We start from the raw sequence: 18,839 nt of genomic DNA on the forward strand, positions 1-18,839 counted from the left end.
GCCGTGCTTCTGTTGGCTAAGAGCTCTCGACCAATATTCTCGCGAGATTGAAGGACATGTTAAAGGCCAATCGTAGTTAAAGTTGAAATCACGTGATGCGTTCCAAGCCGGAATGCGGAAGTAAAGTAACAGCAATTAATTAAATGTTTGTTTGTTTTCCCTTTATTTGCTATAGCGCCGCGCGCAGTTACACTGTAAAATAGCTCCGTTGCGGAAACGAAAGGTTCACAACTTCTGCTTATCAGTAACGTCTCCACACGGGGGCCGGGCCGGGGCCGGGGCTGTGGGCGGGGTTTGCCGGCATGTAACTGCACTTTGAGGTGACCTACACTGTGCGGAGTAAACTGCGCCCGGTAGCCATGAGCGCTTCATCGTTAAGTGCGTTAAGAACGCTGTTCAAAACTTACCTAGACGGGCCTGGATTTGACCGAGTTATGAGCAAGGTATGACGCTGTGAATGTCAGCTGGGTGGACGGTTACCCGTAGCAACCAGTGATTTACTGCTTCTGAAGTGCCTGCGTGCATTCTCCACAGAGATAAAGGCTGACAGCTATTAAAGGGGTTGTCCGAGTTATTTTTGTGTTCTTTCTATGTTCCTAACTAAGCAAATGTAACAACTTTACAATATATATATATTTATTTAACAGAAAATACGGCCATGAGATCTCCCCACACTGCGCAGGCGCGGAGATCGGATGGATGTTCTGGAGTTAGCCGCGCTTGCGCACTGGGCCGTAATATTTCCCTACTGAGGCTCCCGGCGCATGCGCAGTGGGACACTGCAGCTGAACTCCGCTGTGAGATTTTTCCCTAAACTGTCTGTTTGCGCATGCGCAGATCGTCAAAACTCAGGAACGCCTCCTCACGTCATTAGCGGTGCGACCGGAAGTTAGGAGGTAGGGAAAACTCACGAAGTAGGGTAATGTAACGTTACACCGGGCTGCTCTCTCCTAGGATTCTTAACCCCTTCAGCTGCACAGACTGGGTAGCTGCAGCAGTGACAATTCTGGGCACAGGAGCTGACAGACTACAGAGAAAGTATTGCACAAGAAGGTAGGGGGAAGACCCAGTGTGTATTAGCAGTGTCATTATACAGGTGGGACTTGTAATTCTACGCTTACAAGTTGCTGTTGATTCGAAGGGCAGCTCTTGTATGCACTCCCTTAGCAGTGTCATTGTACAGCTGGGACTTGTAGTCCTACACATACAACATGCTGCTGAGTCTCCCAGCAGGCAGACATGTCACTCAAGGGAGTGGATACAAGAGCTGCCCTAGCAGTGTCATTATACAGCTGGGACTTGTAGTTCTACACGTACAAGATGCTGCTGACTCTCCCAGGATTGTTTTTATTGCATGTAATCAAGGGCCAGAAGAGAACCGGGGAAATTAGGAAATATAGATTATTTTTTGCCTGAAACTTGCTTAGTTATATATTGCTGCCCATCAGATTTTCAGTGGTATATATTATTTTTTTTTTCATAACTCGGACAACCCCTTTAATCCAAGCACACATGCATACTGGGTTTGGCAAGAGCATGCATGTGTTTTCAGTGACGAGTGGAGATGTGTCTGGCAGCAGCTTTATTTCCTGGAAGTAGCTTCATCCTCTATACCAGGGATGGGCAAACTGCGGCTTTCCAGCTGTTGTAAAACTACAACTCCCATTATGCCTAAAGCTAGCGGCCTACAGCAGGGCATGATGGGATTTGTAGTTTTACAACAGCTGGAGAGCCGCAGTTTGCCCATCACTGCTCTATATAATGGATGGAGCTGTAGTTTTGGCTGCCGGAACCACTCAGGAATAGCTGATGAAGGGTGTAGGACGCCCACCAATCAGATATTGAAGAGGTTTTCAGGGACTGTAATACTCATGGCCTATTCTTAGGATATCAATATCAGATTTCTGGGGGTCTGACTCCTGGTGTCCCTGCGATCATCTGTTTGCAGGGGTGTCTGTGTACCAAAGCCTAACAGCGGAAGAGCCCGGCTCCATACTCTGTGTAAAGGCTGTGCCTGGTTACTGCAGTCTGATCCCATTCAGTCAGCCACCACAGTGTATGGAGATGTGTGAGCAGCTGATCAGAAGGGTCCTGGGAGTCAGACCCTAAGATCCTAAGGATAAAGATTCAAAATGAAAGTCCTGAGAAGCCACTTGATGAAACGCAGCAGGTCACCATTCTTCAGGATAAACTATTTTGTGCTTCTTGTAAATTCCCCAGCTCCAGCTTGTGTCTGTAAGTCCTGGTAAAATTGTCTGTGAGCTGAAAGTTGATGAGGAGCACACAAATCGTCTTGGCACCATGCATGGCGGCTTCACGGCTACTTTGGTCGATACGGTTTCCACCGTTGCTTTGCTGAACACAGAGAGAGGAGCTGCAGGAGTCAGCGTGGACATGAACATTACGTAAGTCAGGATGCTTGAAGAGAATAGAAGTAGGTTTTTGATCTAGTTCATTAGATGTGCGGGTATCAGGGCATAGTCTTAAAGTGGTTTTTCAGGCAAAATATGTTTACCACTTAAAACACAAGGTAGGTGACAACTGTATTATCTATAGGTACTCCACTAGAGCAGGGGGTCCCAAAATCGCATTCCTACACACTGTAGGACTGCACTAAGGATGGAGCAGTACCGAGTATGTGTGTTGCTCCTTCATTCAAAATCTAGGGGGCTAATAGGTTCAGGACCCTCCATTCACTGCTGCTCCCATTCATTTCAATAGGAGCCATGCCGCAGTAACCAGATCCATCCACTACGCAATAGACAGATCTGTGCAGTGTCGGTGCTAGAACTGTTCCCAAACAGCTGATAGAGAGGAGTGCGGGGTGTCAGACCTTTGCCGATCTGATATCGATGACCTAGTCTGTGGATCGGCCATCAAAACCCTGGACAACCCCTTTAAGGAATCAGAGAGATAAAAAAAATTATATATATATATATATATATATATATATATATATATATATATATATATATATATATACATATATACATTTTTTTTTTTTTTTTTTTTACAGTATATGAAATCCAAGACCTACTGAGAGGAGTCGGCCCCTCTGTAGAAGCCCTAGTACGTTATGGCTCTGTATAAAACGGACAATAATGCATGAGAGCTAAAGTCCAACACTGATCACTTCTTTGTGGGCTACCTTGTATCATATACACATCATATTCAGACGGTTGTATTTCTGGGTCCGCATCCGTTGCGCAATTTTGCAGAACGGGTGTGGACCTAATAATTTTAATGGATCTGCATCCGTAGTTCCGTTCCGCAGCCCCACAAAAAATCTATAGCATGGCCAGATAAAAATAGGCATTTCTATATAGGGCTAGCCCTGTGCGTTTCGCAAAATGTGGAACGCACGTGGCCAGTATCCGTGTTCTGCGGATCCGCAATTTACGGACCACAAAACGCTTACAGTCATCTGAATGTATCCTTAGAACGGTTGTGGTGTAATCCAAAAAGTAGTTGGTAACCTGGATGAAGTCCCTGTGCTAGTGAGACAAGCCTTTGATGTGGCAGAAGGATCCTTGGAAGCACAGTGAGTATAATCATGAATATTCAAGGGGTTAACTTGTAAAAGGGTTATCCGGTCTCATCAGTACCAGATCACCGGAGGTCCTGGGAGTCGGAGCTGTCAGTTGTTAGAAGAGGCCCGGTGCTCTGTGAGCGCCACGGCCTCTTCCTAGGCCTGTGATGGCCTCCAGCTGTGGTAAAACTACTACTCCCAAGATGTCCCCTTGCTTTTCTGTTCTCAGAACGCTATAGAAATGAATAGAGCATGCTAGGAGTCGTAGTTTCACCACAGCTGGAGTGCCTGGAAGTTAGCCATCACTGTCCTAGGCTATATGACGTCACCGTACATCGGTCCCATGGGGCTGAGCTGACACTAGGCCATTAAAGTCATTCAGCCGCTATATAATGTACGGCGCTGTGCTTGGTAAGCACCTGGGATGCTGTCACCCTCACCAGAGCTCCAGTGAGCGCCTCAGCTTCCCGAAACAGCTGATCAGTGGGGGCACTGGGACTCTGACCCCTGCCAGTGTGATACTGATGACCTATCCTCTGGCTAGGTCATCAATATTATTTCTTGGATAACCCCTTTAAGGCTCCCGTCGGGTTTTTGTTTAAAAGGAAAAAAAGGCTTTAAACACACCTGTAGTTGTCTCTATGAACCATCGGACATAAGAGGCAGACTTGTGAGGTGTTCATGTTCTGCAGTTTTCTAATAAGTATTCTTAAAAGGGTGCAAAATGTCTCTAAAATGTCTGCTGCTTTCTTAAAGGTATATGAATGCTGCCAAAATCGGAGAATCCGTTCTCATCACTGCACAAATTTTGAAGCAAGGAAGAACATTGGCGTTTGCGACTGTAGATCTGGTTAATAAAGAGACGGGGAAACTAATAGCACAAGGACGGCACACAAAACATCTGGGGTAGTTAGGGCTTTATGCCAAGTGTAATATAGCTATTAATAAAAACAAATTCCCTTGTTCTTCTTCTTTTTAGTCTACAATGAGGAATTGTATGTTTCCTTCCACATGCTGTCAGAATAATATTGTACAATGCCTAGGTTCGACCAAGGACACAACTGCATGGCGTTTGTATGTTCTCCCTTTGTTTCCTCCCACACTCCAAAGACATACTGACAGGGAACTTATATTATGAGCCCCACTGGGGACAGCAAGTGATAATGTCTGTAAAGCGCTGCGGAATATGTCGCCGCTATATCAGTTAGTAAAATAATAAATACTGTGTACACACCTTTCAGGAGTGTATCTTTAGGATGGTGGCGCTAAGCATGTAAACCGGTAAAATACCAGAGTGTTTCTTTTAACTTCAGTTGCTGCTCTCCTGTTGGTTTTAAAAAAATTACAAACTAAGGCTCCATTCAGACGTCCGTATCCGTTCCACAATTATGCTGAACGGGTGCGGACCCATTAATTTTCACTGGGGCCGGAATGGATGCGGACAGCACACTATGTGCTGTTCTCGGCATCCGCACTTCCGGATCTCCAATTCCGTTCCAGAAAAAAAAATAGAACATGTGCTATTCTTGTCCGCAACTGCGGACAAGAAAAGGCATTTTCTATAATGGTGCTGGCGATGTGCAGTCCGCGAAATGCGGAACGCACATTGCCGGTGATTGTGTTTTATGTATCCACAACGTCTGAATGGACCCAAACATAATGCTATGCAACTTCAGCAGTGCTGGAAGTTCAGGACGGGAGCTGCACTGCAAGCCCGGAGTGTGACACTCGCTCGTGTGAAACCAGCCTACGGGCGAGTATTCCGCGTGGATTGAACGCATTGCACCTGCACTGAATACCGACCCATTAATTTTTTATGGGGCTGTTCACATGAGCGGTGATTTTCACGCATCACTTATGCGTTGCGTGAAAATTGCAGCATGCTCTATTTTGGCCCCAAAGAAATGAATGGGGTTGCGTGAAAATCCCAAGCATCCGCAAGCAAGTGCGGATGCGGTGCGATTTTCACGCACGGTTGCTAGGAGACGATCGGGATGGAGACCCGATCATTATTATTTTCCCTTATAACATGGTTATAAGGGAAAATAATAGCATTCTGAATATAGAATGCTTAGTAAAATAGTGCTGGAGGGGTTAAAAAAATAAAATAATTTAACTCACCTTAGTCCACTTGATCGCGCTGCCCGGCATCTCGTCTGTCTCCTTTGCTGAACAGGACCTGTGGTGACGTCACTCTGGTCATCACATGTTCCATCACATAATCTTTTACCATGGTGATGGATCATGTGATGACCGGAGTGACGTCACCACAGGTCCTGTTCAGCAAAGGAGACAGAAGAGATGCCGGGCTACGCGATCAAGTGGACTAAGGTGAGTTAAATTATTTTTTATTTTTCTTTAACCCCTCCAGTGCTATTTTACTTAGCATTCTGTATTCAGAATGCTATTATTTTCCCTTATAACCATGTTATAAGGGAAAATAATACAATCTACAGAACACCGATCCCAGACCAGAACCACACCGATCCCAGACCAGAACCACACTGCTTCCGTTGGCCACGGCACACCTCCCTGTGAGAGCAGCTGTCTAATGACAGCGTGGTCACTGCAATCTGCAGTGGCACGGGCTGCCAGCAGATCACAATGTAACCCAATGCTTTTATACGTCGGTTTACAAATAAGAGCCGACTGCCGCGACGTAGAAAGTCGTGCGGTGGTAGGCAAGTGGTTAAATAAATGTCATAAACTAGGCATATCTAATGACAAGAAAGCCAATGCAAAAGGGGAAACAAAGATTGGGGTAAAAAGCCAGTCTTTGCAAATGACCCCCAGTGTGTTTTATGTTCTGTAACATTTCTAAGGGTTCATGAACATATTTTCTTTCCATGTTTATTCTTTTTTTTTTTTTTTTTTTTTGCGGACTGTATGTGGAATCATTAATTTCAATGGGTCTGTAAAAAAACAAACAGTTACTCCTAGTGCATTCCGTTTCCGCATGTTCGTTTCACAAAAAAAATAGCAAATGTCCTATTATTGTCCACATTACGGACAAGGGGTTCTATCAGGGGCCAGCTGTTATGTTCCGTAAAATACGGAATGCACACGGACATCATCTGTATTTTTTGCGGACTGCAAAATACACACAGTTGTGTGCATGAGCCCTAAGTTAGGTCTCCAGCTGACACTGATCTCATTGGTGTAGCAAACATTTCTTGAACACCTTGTTCTCCTTGCCCCTATAGTAGTTTATAAGCCAGATGTAACCACATTTAGTGACTGTGGAAGTTCTGGAGCAAGGCTCAATGGCTATGCCTTCACAGTGCCATAGCTCTAATAATGCCCTTCCCTCACCCTGGGCTGGCTAGTTTGCACTGACAAATACCCAGATGGGTGGTAGTAAAGCCGGGTTCACACTTCAGTTATTTGTGAGCCAAAACCAGGTGGGAGTGAAGAACACAGAATGGGAGTAAATCTTTACATTGTACGTTGTCACTGAATAAGTTTCACTACTGGTTTTAGCTCACAATAACTGATGGAAATAATTGATCAAATAACTAAAATGTAAACTAGGCCTAAGGAATAGCCCTATTTAGAGCTGTGACACTGCATGCAGTGGTGACTCCATGTACACTTTTTAGGCTGGGTTCACATCTGCATCCTTAATTCCGGCAGTCTGTTCTATCAGGGGAACAGACTGCTGAAATGCACTGTATCCGACGTACATGGCGGTCCTTGGCCAAAAAAAATAATGCTACATGTAGCATTTTGTTGTCCGCCCGAAAGCTGGCACATATGCCAGTAAGTGGCCAGATCCTATTACAGGGAATGGGGATCCGGCAGTCTGTTCCTCAACCTGAGAAAAAAAAACGCAGATCTGAACTCAACCTTACATATAGCTGATGCTGATGAAAACTTTTCAGTCAGAATGAGAGATGTCTTGCACAAGAACATGTAATAAAATTTACTCACCGAAATTTTCATTTCCTGGAGTCTGTAGGCAGCACACAATGGGTTAACTCGATTGACCCCCCTACTCAAAGCAGAAGACATGTTAATGCAATCAATCGCTTGGGCCCTTCCCCTTTTGGTGCCTATAAAGGGTAGCACACAAGACAAGACCATGTATTATCTGCAGCAATAACATATATTTATTAAAGGAGGGAAGTTGTGCTGCCTACGAACTCCAGGAAATGAAAATTTCGGTGAGTAAATTTTATTACTTCCTAGACGTCCTACAGCAGCACACAATGGGAGTTCTGTAGCAATAGAAAAAAAAAATTCAAGGGAGGGTTATACACCAACTGATTCCTCAATCACTCTTTTGCCAAAAGCTTCCCCTTCTAGTGCTGAGATGTTCAGGCTGTAGTGTTTTACAAACGTAGAAGCTGAGGACCATGAGACAGCTTTACAAATTAGATCCAGCGGAATTTGCCCATGAGGTTGATGTGGAGCGCGTAGAGTGCGCTTTTAGAGGAAAAGGAGCATCCCGACCATCCAGTTGATATGCGTCTGAGATGACATTTTAAATCCACCTGGACAGTGAAGCATTTGAGGCATTCTTACCCTTATTCGGGCCTGCAAACTGGAGGAAGAAATTTTCGTCCCTTCTGAATTTTTGTAATGCTATAAAAGAGGACTGGTCTTACGTTCTGCAAATGTAGAGACTGTTCTTGAGAGTCTTCAGGATTATCTCTTAATACTTGTAGTACTATTCCTTGATTCAGATTAATTGCAGAATTAACTTTAGGTAGAAAACATGGGAGGAATCTAAGAACTAGGCTGTAAGAGAGATCAATGAGTTAAGGCTCTCTGGAGGGCAAGGCTAGCAGTTCTAGTCTTTTCACAGATGTAATAGCAACAAGAAAGAGTTTCAAAGGATATATATGTTATTGAGGCCGTTTCCAGAGGTTCGAAGGGTGGCAAGGTAAGTTGCTTAAGAACGATTGTTAAGTCCCATGTGGGAACTGGAGGATGAACTATTGGTCTTAGGTTCTTAATTGCTTTAAAAACCTATGTACCACCCCCCCCCCCCCCCTCACTTTACATTACCCCATCCCTCCTTGTTCCTTCTTAAGGTTCTGATTCTATTAAGCAACAATAAGCTCGACATCCGGGGCAACCCAGAATATTATATTCAGGATATCTGATGTTAGAAGACAGAATATATGTACATTTGTAACCAAAAGAGATCTCCTCTTAAACATATACAGTTCAGACCAAAAGTTTGGACACACCTTCTCATTCAAAGAGTTTTCTTTATTTTCATAACTATAAAAATTGTAGATTCACACTGAAGGCATCAAAACTATGAATTAACACATGTGGAATCATATACATAACAAAAAAGTGTGAAACAACTGAAAATATGTCATATTCTAGGTTCTTCAAAGTAGCCACCTTTTGCTTTGATTACTGCTTTGAACACTCTTGGCATTCTTTTGATGAGCTTCAAGATGTAGTCACCTGAAATGGTCTTCCAACAGTCTTGAAGGAATTCCCAGAGATGCTTAGCACTTGTTGGCCCTTTTGCCTTCACTCTGCGGTCCAGCTCACCCCAAACCATCTCGATTGAGTTCAGGTCCGGTGACTGTGGAGGCCAGGTCATCTGGCGCAGCACCCCATCACTCTCATTCATGGTCAAATAGCCCTTACACAGCCTGGAGGTGTGTTTGGGGTCATTGTCCTGTTGAAAAATAAATGATGGTCCAACTAAACGCAAACCGGATGGAATAGCATGCCGCTGCAAGATGCTGTGATAGCCATGCTGGTTCAGTATGCCTTCAATTTTGAATAAATCCCCAACAATGTCACCAGCAAAGCACCCCCACACCATCTCCTCCATACTTCACGGTGGGAACCAGGCATGTAGAGTCCATCCGTTCACCTTTTCTGCGTCGCACAAAGACACGGTGGTTGGAACCAAAGATCTCACATTTGGACTCATCAGACCAAAGCACAGATTTCTACTGGTTTAATGTCCATTCCTTGTGTTCTTTAGCAGTGGTTTCCTAGCAGATATTCTACCATGAAGGCCTGATTCACACAGTCTCCTCTTAACAGTTGTTCTAGAGATGTGTCTGCTGCTAGAACTCTGTGTGGCATTGACCTGGTCGCTAATCTGAGCTGAGGCTGGTGACTCGGATGAACTTATCCTCCGCAGCAGAGGTGACTCTTGGTCTTCCTTTCCTGGGGCGGTCCACATGTGAGCCAGTTTCTTTGTAGCCAATGCCACTGCCAAACTTTTGGTCTGTACTGTATGTACAAATCACAGAAGAAATGCACCAAACGGATATGCCACTGACTATACTGGCTAGTCATAAATGCAGATATTAAAAGCTGAGACTTTTGCCAATATATTCCTGTCAGGAAGATATCGGAGCCCAACAAGCACCACGTCACGGTTCTCAGCATGGCAAGGGGTCCTACCACTACGCTACCTATGGTGTGAACAAGGTCTGAAGGTGATGTAATCCAGCTCACAGCCAAGCTTCCACACAACCGCCTAGCAGGACAACTAGTGCAATGTGAACAAAGCCAGACTGTAAGCCACACCCATATCAGACCATGTGATGGAGGTTACCAGGTGCAAAGGAGAGTGTTTGAATGCCAGGTAAAGGCACATACACTACATATAAAACAAGACAAAAACACAGAAATATAGTGGCAAATCTGGGGGAGCTGCTCAACCCCTAACACTGTAGCGTGTTTTTCATTGGGGGAGCAGCCCCACCGCATGTGGACCGCAGCAAACGACTATCCCCAGCAAAAAAAAAATTTGCATACGGTGGAGGATGTCGGCGCGGTCCACATGCATCACAAAGGCATCCTACACAAAACGGAGCATTGTGCGGATGAAAATATAATCATATAAATCACAGAAGAAATGCACCAAACGGATATGCCACTGACTATACTGGCTAGTCATAAATGCAGATATTAAAAGCTGAGACTTTTGCCAATATATTCCTGTCAGGAAGATATCGGAGCCCAACAAGCACCACGTCACGGTTCTCAGCATGGCAAGGGGTCCTACCACTACGCTACCTATGGTGTGAACAAGGTCTGAAGGTGATGTAATCCAGCTCACAGCCAAGCTTCCACACAACCGCCTAGCAGGACAACTAGTGCAATGTGAACAAAGCCAGACTGTAAGCCACACCCATATCAGACCATGTGATGGAGGCTACCAGGTGCAAAGGAGAGTGTTTGAATGCCAGGTAAAGGCACATACACTACATATAAACAAGACAAAAACACAGAAATATAGTGGCAAATCTGGGGGAGCTGCTCAACCCCTAACACTGTAGCGTGTTTTTCATTGGGGGAGCAGCCCCACCGCATGTGGACCGCAGCAAACGACTATCCCCAGCAAAAAAAAAATTTGCATACGGTGGAGGATGTCGGCGCGGTCCACATGCACCACAAAGGCATCCTACACAAAACGGAGCATTGTGCAGATGAAAATATAATCATATAAATCACAGAAGAAATGCACCAAACGGATATGCCACTGACTATACTGGCTAGTCATAAATGCAGATATTAAAAGCTGAGACTTTTGCCAATATATTCCTGTCAGGAAGATATCGGAGCCCACATGCACCACGTCACGGTTCTCAGCATGGCAAGGGGTCCTACCACTACGCTACCTATGGTGTGAACAAGGTCTGAAGGTGATGTAATCCAGCTCACAGCCAAGCTTCCACACAACCGCCTAGCAGGACAACTAGTGCAATGTGAACAAAGCCAGACTGTAAGCCACACCCATATCAGACCATGTGATGGAGGTTACCAGGTGCAAAGGAGAGTGTTTGAATGCCAGGTAAAGGCACATACACTACATATAAAACAAGACAAAAACACAGAAATATAGTGGCAAATCTGGGGGAGCTGCTCAACCCCTAACACTGTAGCGTGTTTTTCATTGGGGGAGCAGCCCCACCGCATGTGGACCGCAGCAAACGACTATCCCCAGCAAAAAAAAAATTTGCATACGGTGGAGGATGTCGGCGCGGTCCACATGCACCACAAAGGCATCCTACACAAAACGGAGCATTGTGCAGATGAAAATATAATCATATAAATCACAGAAGAAATGCACCAAACGGATATGCCACTGACTATACTGGCTAGTCATAAATGCAGATATTAAAAGCTGAGACTTTTGCCAATATATTCCTGTCAGGAAGATATCGGAGCCCAACATGCACTGTACTGTATGTACATCATATATATTTGAGAAAATGATCAAATTGTAACTGAAATGTTAATCGAATTTGATAAAAAAAAATACTGAAAATAAAGTATTTATTAAAAAAAACACTAAAATTTTGTTTAGTCAATCTTCCACTTAGGTGAGCATTAATGGCTGTGAAGTGAACCTTTAATGTGTTATACTTCAGACCATTGTCAAAGCCTTCCTCTAAAAGCTGAAGAACCGCTGCCAGAGTGTCATGTTCTGCATTATGATTGGAACACCACTTCTAATAAATTTTTCAAACCCTTGAATAGGTTTTCATTGTAGATGGTCTCCTGGAAGACATGGTTGTATCTATGACCGCATTGGAAAGGCCCTGGCTTGCAAGTTTGATCCGCTCATTCTCCAAGCCGTTAAATGGAGTCTGGACAAATTTGGATTGTACAGATGAGCTTGGGATAGAAAATCCTGGCACAGTGGAAGTTTCCAATATCTGCCTCTCGAAAGCGACAACGCGAGCGGAAACCAGGCCCTCCTGGGCCAAAATGGTGTCGCCACAATTGCTTCTGCCTCCTCAACCATGATCTTCTTCAAAGTCCTCATGATGAGAGGAACGGGGCGAAAAGCATATATCAGGGACGACCCTGTTTGTAGAGGAAGCAAAATTTGGTCGTCATGGCATTCTCCCTGTTTGCCATATCATCTATATCTGGAATTCCCATCTTCTGGGTGATCTGAAGATATCTTCTTGCTGAGACTCCACTCCGCAGGATGTACTGCATTTCAGCTCACAATCTTCTGCAATGTTCTCTGTTCCCCGTATATGGACTACTGTTAGACTGTGGAGATAGTTTTCTGCCCACACAAAATTTTGACAACATTCTCTGGACAGAGACGGACTTCTGGTTTCTCCCTGCTTGTTGATATAATACACCGCTGACAAGTTGTCCGACTGAACTAGTACATCTTTCTGAAGGAGGGTAGGCTGGAAATGACACAATGCCAACTTGATGGCCCGCAACTCTTTATTGTTGGAGGAGAGAGTTCTTTCTTCCCAGGACCACTTGCCTTGAGACCATTCCCCTCCTACATGGGCACCCCAGCCCCAATTTGATGCATCTGACGTGAGTACCACTGTTGATTGAGCTGTCAGAGATCTCAGCTTTTTCAGCTGAGGAATATTCAGCCACTACTTTAGATTTACTTTTGTGGAAGGGTAAATTCTGAGGAATCTGTCTAATGAGAGAGGATTCCTGTCCCAGAAGTCCAAAATATTTGCTTGTAGATGACAAAAATAAGCTCTCGCCCAGGGAACTCCGTCTATCGCTGAGGTTAGAGACCCCAGTACCTTCATCGCTGTCCTGATGGAGACCCGTGAGTTCTTCACCAGATGGTGGACTCCTTGGACGATTTTCAGAATTTCAGTCGTCTGATAGAGTGATCGTCATTCGTCTAGTGTTAATGATGAATCCCAGAAACTGAAGATGATTGGATAGATTGAGACTCCATTTCTCCAAGTTGATCAGAAAACCGTACATGGCAAGCATCTCCAGAGTCACCTGTAGGTGAAGCTACAATTGTTGTTCTGAGGCGGCTTTGACTAACCAGTCATCCAAGTATGGAACCACAAATATCCCCTGTAATCTGAGTGCCGCTGTAAGAACCATGATCACCTTCATGAACACATGTGGGGCTACTGAGATTCCAAAAGGGAGGCACAAAAACTGAAGGTGAAGAACATGAGAGGGCATCTGTGTTGCTATTCTTAGAAACTTCCTGTGGGCTGGAAGGATTGGTATATGGAGATAGGCGTCTCTCAAGTCTAATGTAGACATAAAATTGCCTTCTTGCAGGAATGCTGTAACGGAATTGATGTTCTCCATTCTGAACTTTTTCTTGATTAAATATCTGTTTAAATAAGTAAGATTTATCACTAATTGCCATTCTCCTCCTGTTTTCTGGACTGCAAAAATATGAGAGTAGATGCCCCTTCCTTTTTCTGCAGGCGGAACAGGTTCTAGGGCATTTTTGGCCACAAATGTTTCCACTAGTTGCAGAAGAATTGGATTCCCTCCTCTGTTGACAAAAAAACGGTCTTTGGGTGCTTGTGTCAGTTTCAAAGAATAACCTCTCTTTATTATAGAGAACACCCAAGAGTCTGATGACGTTGAAGACCAAACAGCAGCAAATGCTGATAATCTGCCACCAACTGGAGGGATTGATGATCTGGCATCATAAATCAGAGGACTTCTGACTAGTGATCTTCTTTTTATTGTCTGAGCTTGGTTTCCATCTGAAATGGTTCCTTCCAGTAAATCTTCCTCTTAACTTCGGATATCTTTTGTTTTGGGCACGAAAAAGCTTAGTTGTCAGTCTCTTAGGCTGTGGAAATGAGATACCCTTGCCTTCACTTAGGTTCTTCAGTATGTCTTCCAGCTGTTGACCAAACTGTGTAGCTGGCTGAAAGGGTAAAGCACAGAAGTGATACGTCGATGGTACATCTCCGGACTACTGTTTGATCCACAACGCTCTTCTGGCTGCTGTTGACAGAACCATGGATCTGGAGTAGAACTTCAGTGCATCCACTTGAGAATCGCACAGAAAATCTGCTGCAGATTTTATGATAGGAAGATTCTCCAAAATGTCTTCTCTAGGAACCCCTTCTTGTAGGTCATTTGTCAGTTGACTAAGCCAGATCCTTAGGGCTCTTCCTACTGGAGCTGTGGACAAGGCAATGTGTGCAGATGAGGTTGCGGCCACATAATCTCTCTTTAAAAAGGAGTCAGATTAAAGGCTCTTTAAGCAGAGAGGAATCCTAAGAAGGGAACACGGATCTTTTAGAGAGCCTGGCCAAATTTACCTTAGGTGGTGCTTCCCAAGTGGAGGGTCTTTCTTTTGGGTCTAGTCTGTAAACTGCTTTAAACCTTAAGCCTTGATCCGCTCTTTGGTCATTCACTCTTCAGGAACTCTTTGAGCACAGGGTGAGAAGGGAAGTATTAGCCCTTAGTTGCAGAGAAATAAAAGAGTTAGTCTTATTTAGATGTATTGTCTATGTTCCTTTCCGATTCCACAGTCCGTTTAACCGCTTTCATGAGGGAGGAGACTCTATCACTATGGAAAAGGTAAAGATCCTCAGAGGACATTATAGATGAATCGTCTGAAGATATACCTTTCTCAGCGCTGTCAGAATCAGAAGCAGTCTGTACAAATTGTGGTGTAGTTTCTCTGTGCATTCTTTTAGCTTTCTTAGCCGCGTGCACTGGAAGCAGATTCTGCAATGTCTCTGTAATCTGAGACTTGAACCAGTCCATAAATGAAGAGGCCTGGGTTTGAAAAGCTGAAGATATATTAGCTGGTTGGCAGTTCAGACATATGCTCCCTTCGATATCATCAGGTAGGGGCTACTGGCAGGTTGAACACACCCTGTGTCTGGACTTGCGTTTCCTCTTATGGGAATTCATTCTGCAGACAGAAACAGAATTAGTTAAATTAGTTAAATTAACCTTCTTACCCCTTAAATGGGGTTAGCCAGATGTCGCCCTGCAACAATACCTCTTGCACTAGAGGAATCTGCTGCCTGGCAGAGCAGACACCGACTGAGCGCGTGCTGCAATTTAAAAAATGTATGCCCGGAATCTCGCGAGAGCCAAGGCGTCAGCGTGGCTGGGATCGCTCTACTACACAGAACACAGAGTGGGCGGGTGCACTAGAGTAACTTACCAGACTTCATCACCCACTAAAACCTCACAACCTGAAGCACCAGCTCACAGAAGGAAGGGTAGGAGACTAGAGGTTTCACCTGAAAAACAAACACACTGCTTGTGTCAGGCATATGCAATCAGGACAAGTTTTGGCTGAGGGACAAGAGCACCTCTTGTATACCAGCACGCTTTATATAAAGTTTTGCACTGCCATGAGGGACTAGCCGCTAGTATACAGGCCACCTAAATCCATGGCACTGCTTGAGGAGAAGAAAAAAAAAACAGGTCTTGTGTGCAACCCTTTATAGACACCAAAAGGAGATGGGCCAAAGTGATTGTTTGCATATTTAATTAATATTGCTGATTAACATGAGTTTACTCAGCTGATCCGATTCAACGGCACAATTTTTTTCACTGAAAGTGAAGACATGTCCAGGCTGAAAGGAAGCATTCCATGAGGACAGGTTTGCTGTGGTTTTAGAACAGAAGGAGAAAGTTAGACGCGGTCCATAACTCCACTAACTAAAGGCCAAAGGTATGGTGACAAATTCCATGCATACTAGTTACCTATCACAGCAAGTGAATGGGAGCAGCAGCCAGGCATGGCCGCTACATCTCATTGCAGCAAGGCTACTTTCTCACTAGAGTTTTTGCTAGATTCGGCAGGGTTCAGAAAAAACGCTTCCGTTACTGATAATACTAATGCAGATTTCTTGAGTCGTCACAGGTTACGTCAGGGGGAATGGTCTCTGAATCCAGAAGTATTTTCCCAGATAGTGGATTTATGGGGTCTTCCATCAGTAGACATGTTCGCCACAAGGGAAAACAGAAAAATTGAGAAGTTCTTTTCCCTCAGTCCAAGGGAGTACCCATCTGGAGTGGATACCTTCCTCCAGAGATGGAACTTCCCTCTGGGATATGCCTTTCCCCCTCTACAGTTAATTCCACTAGTGATAAGGAAGATCAGGTACGAGGAAGCGAGAGTGATTCTAATAGCGCCCTTCTGGCCGAAGAGGGCGTGGTTTTCCCTCTTGAGAACCATGTCAGTTTCGGACCCATCGGATTCTGCCAGAGATCCCAAACCTGTTGTCGCAGGGTCCAGTATTCCACCCGGAGGTAGAGTCTCTACACCTTTCGGCGTGGAATTTGAAAGGTCATTTTTAGCCAGTCAGGGATTTTCGAAAGAAGTTGTTTCCACTCTGATGAAAAGTAGAAAAGAGATGACTAACGTTATCTATGCAAGAGTCTGGAGAAGGTTCTTATCCTTTATAGGTGTAGATAGAGTTTTTTGGCCGTTAGAATTCTCAGTTGTGCAGGTGTTAGAATTCCTCCAGAAAGGGTTGTCCCTTGGGTTGGCAAAGAGTACACTGAAGGTGTCAGGATTGTCAGTGTTAGGGAGAAGGAATTTAGCCATGGACCCATGGGTGGTTAGGTTTTTTAAGGCAGTTGATAGGGTGATGCCGGTGAAGGGCACCAGATTTTCTTCCCTGGGATCTTAACTTAGTATTAAATGCCTTAACCAAGCATCCTTTTGAGCCACTAGATTCTTGCTCAACTAAATTGCTTACCCTTAAGCTGGTTTTGTTAGTAGCTTTAACGTCAGCCAGGAGGGTTGGTGAGATTCAAGCCCTCTCCATTAACCCCCCCCCCCCCCCCCCGCTTTAAGACTGTCTAAGACTGTCAGAGAGGATAGAGTAGTGCTGAGACCAGATCTCAGTTTTCTGCCGAAAGTCCCTTCTAGGTCAAATAGGGCTCAGGAGGTAGTTCTTCCAGCTTTCTTTTCAGAACGAAGATTGACAGAGAAAAGGAGCTGCATTCCCTTGATGTCAAGAGGTGTATTTTACAGTATCTGGAAGTAACTAAAGATTGGAGAAAATCTTCTGCCTTATTTGTACTATTCGGTGGGGTTAGGAAAGGTAATACGGCCTTTAAGGCGTCTATTGCCTGCTGGATTAGAGAAGCCATATCCTTGGCATATTCAGTATCTGGTGTTTCTCCTCCTGTCTCTGTGAGAGTGCACTCCACGAGGGCAGTGTCTACTTCCTGGGCGGAAGGGGCCAGCGTATCCATAGAACAGATTTGTCGGGCAGCTACCTGGTCTTCTCCGTCCACTTTCTATAAGCACTATAGGCTTCAGCTCGATTCTATTTCTGACCTACTCTTTGGCACGAAGGTCTTGGGCACTGTCACCCACCCTGAGGATGATCTCTGAAATCTCTCTCTAAGGTGCTGTCATGGGGGAGGGGAAAAATGAAGATTAAACTTACCGGTAATCGGATTTTCCTGACCCCACGACAGCACCTCTTTATTCCCTCCCTTTTGATGTAGACCTGTGTGTTCACGGGTGTCGCAAAAAAAGGGTATATATGTATGAAATCTAAACTAACGTAAGGGGGAGTCCCTCTCATGCTCTGAAAACTCACTGAGGTGGGAGAGTGGCTCCACCTTTTTATGCTGCAGGTTTCCTGTCCTGGGGCGGAGCCATCTCTCTAAGGTGCTGTCGTGGGGTCAGGAAAATCCGATTACCGGTAAGTGTAATGATCATTTTCCCCTATGTCCATGACAGCACCCTTGAGAGAAGACTAGAATAAAAAATAGCTTAGTGGGGGACTACTGCTTGTAACACTTTCCTCCCGAGCATGGCGCCTGCTCGCCCTTGCAGCGGGCGCCTTAGCCACGGGGTCTCTGCTATTTTAAATAGCAGAGACCCCCGGCACATGTATGCGATCAGCCATAAGGCTGATCTCATACATCTTACCTTTCAGATGCCGTGGTCAAATGTTATCCACGGCATCTGCACAGAACGGAACAGGAAGTCGCTCACTTCCGGTCGGGTAACAGCGTTCCCCGGCTGAGATCGGGGGAACTTTTACCTCGATCTAATTGACCGAAGCTCCAAGCCGGCTTCAGAGTCAATTAGATGTATATTTCAATACAGGCCACTAGGTGGTAGCCTTGTATTGATATAGTGCAATTGAAGTCTTCAATGATGGCTATTTAGCCATCACTGAATACTATGGGCAATCAAATCATTGCCAGTTATTGTCACCCAAAAAAGTAAAAAAAAAAAGTTTTTAGAAATATAAAAAAAAAAAAAAAAGTTCAAATCACCCCCCCTTTCTTCAAAATAAAATCACCCCCCTTTCTTCATAATAAAAAATGCCCAAACTATAAAAATATAACAATAATAATGGCATATGGCAAATGGCGTAGCGGGAAAAAAATATAAAAACAGCCAATTTGCCATTTTTTGTCACTTTAAACTACCCAATAATTTTTTTTTATAAAAATTGATCAAAAAGTCGCACACACTTAAAATTGGTATCACTGAACAGAACAGATCGTCACGCAAAAAATGAGCCCTCACACAGCCCCATACACATAGCTACAAAAAGGGGCCAGAATATGATTATGAAAAAATAAAACGAATGTTTTCCTCAAAGGTTTAACT

The 18,839-nt window shown here is 44.5% G+C and overlaps 1 protein-coding gene across 1 annotated transcript; it reads left to right on the forward strand.

Annotated features, from left to right (window-relative positions):
* Window positions 1-274: 274 nt before the first annotated feature.
* Window positions 275-4,494, forward strand: ACOT13 (acyl-CoA thioesterase 13). The gene is made up of 3 exons (XM_044294641.1): window positions 275-443; window positions 2,221-2,405; window positions 4,286-4,494. Exons 1-3 carry the CDS (start codon window positions 360-362, stop codon window positions 4,437-4,439), a joined length of 423 nt encoding a protein of 140 aa, XP_044150576.1. The 5' UTR covers window positions 275-359; the 3' UTR covers window positions 4,440-4,494.
* Window positions 4,495-18,839: the final 14,345 nt, after the last annotated feature.

This window comes from Bufo gargarizans, chromosome 5 (genome assembly GCF_014858855.1).
Source record: "Bufo gargarizans isolate SCDJY-AF-19 chromosome 5, ASM1485885v1, whole genome shotgun sequence".
NCBI lineage: Eukaryota > Metazoa > Chordata > Amphibia > Anura > Bufonidae > Bufo > Bufo gargarizans.

What these genes read in the sequence shown, in the direction of transcription:
- ACOT13 (XM_044294641.1), top strand. Translation starts at nt 360, where the DNA reads ATGAGCGCTTCATCGTTAAGTGCGTTAAGAACGCTGTTCAAAACTTAC. An exon ending in TTGACCGAGTTATGAGCAAG is followed by an intron (nt 444 to 2,220) that starts GTATGACGCTGT and finishes TAAATTCCCCAG; the next exon opens with CTCCAGCTTGTGTCTGTAAG. An exon ending in AGCGTGGACATGAACATTAC is followed by an intron (nt 2,406 to 4,285) that starts GTAAGTCAGGAT and finishes GCTTTCTTAAAG; the next exon opens with GTATATGAATGCTGCCAAAA.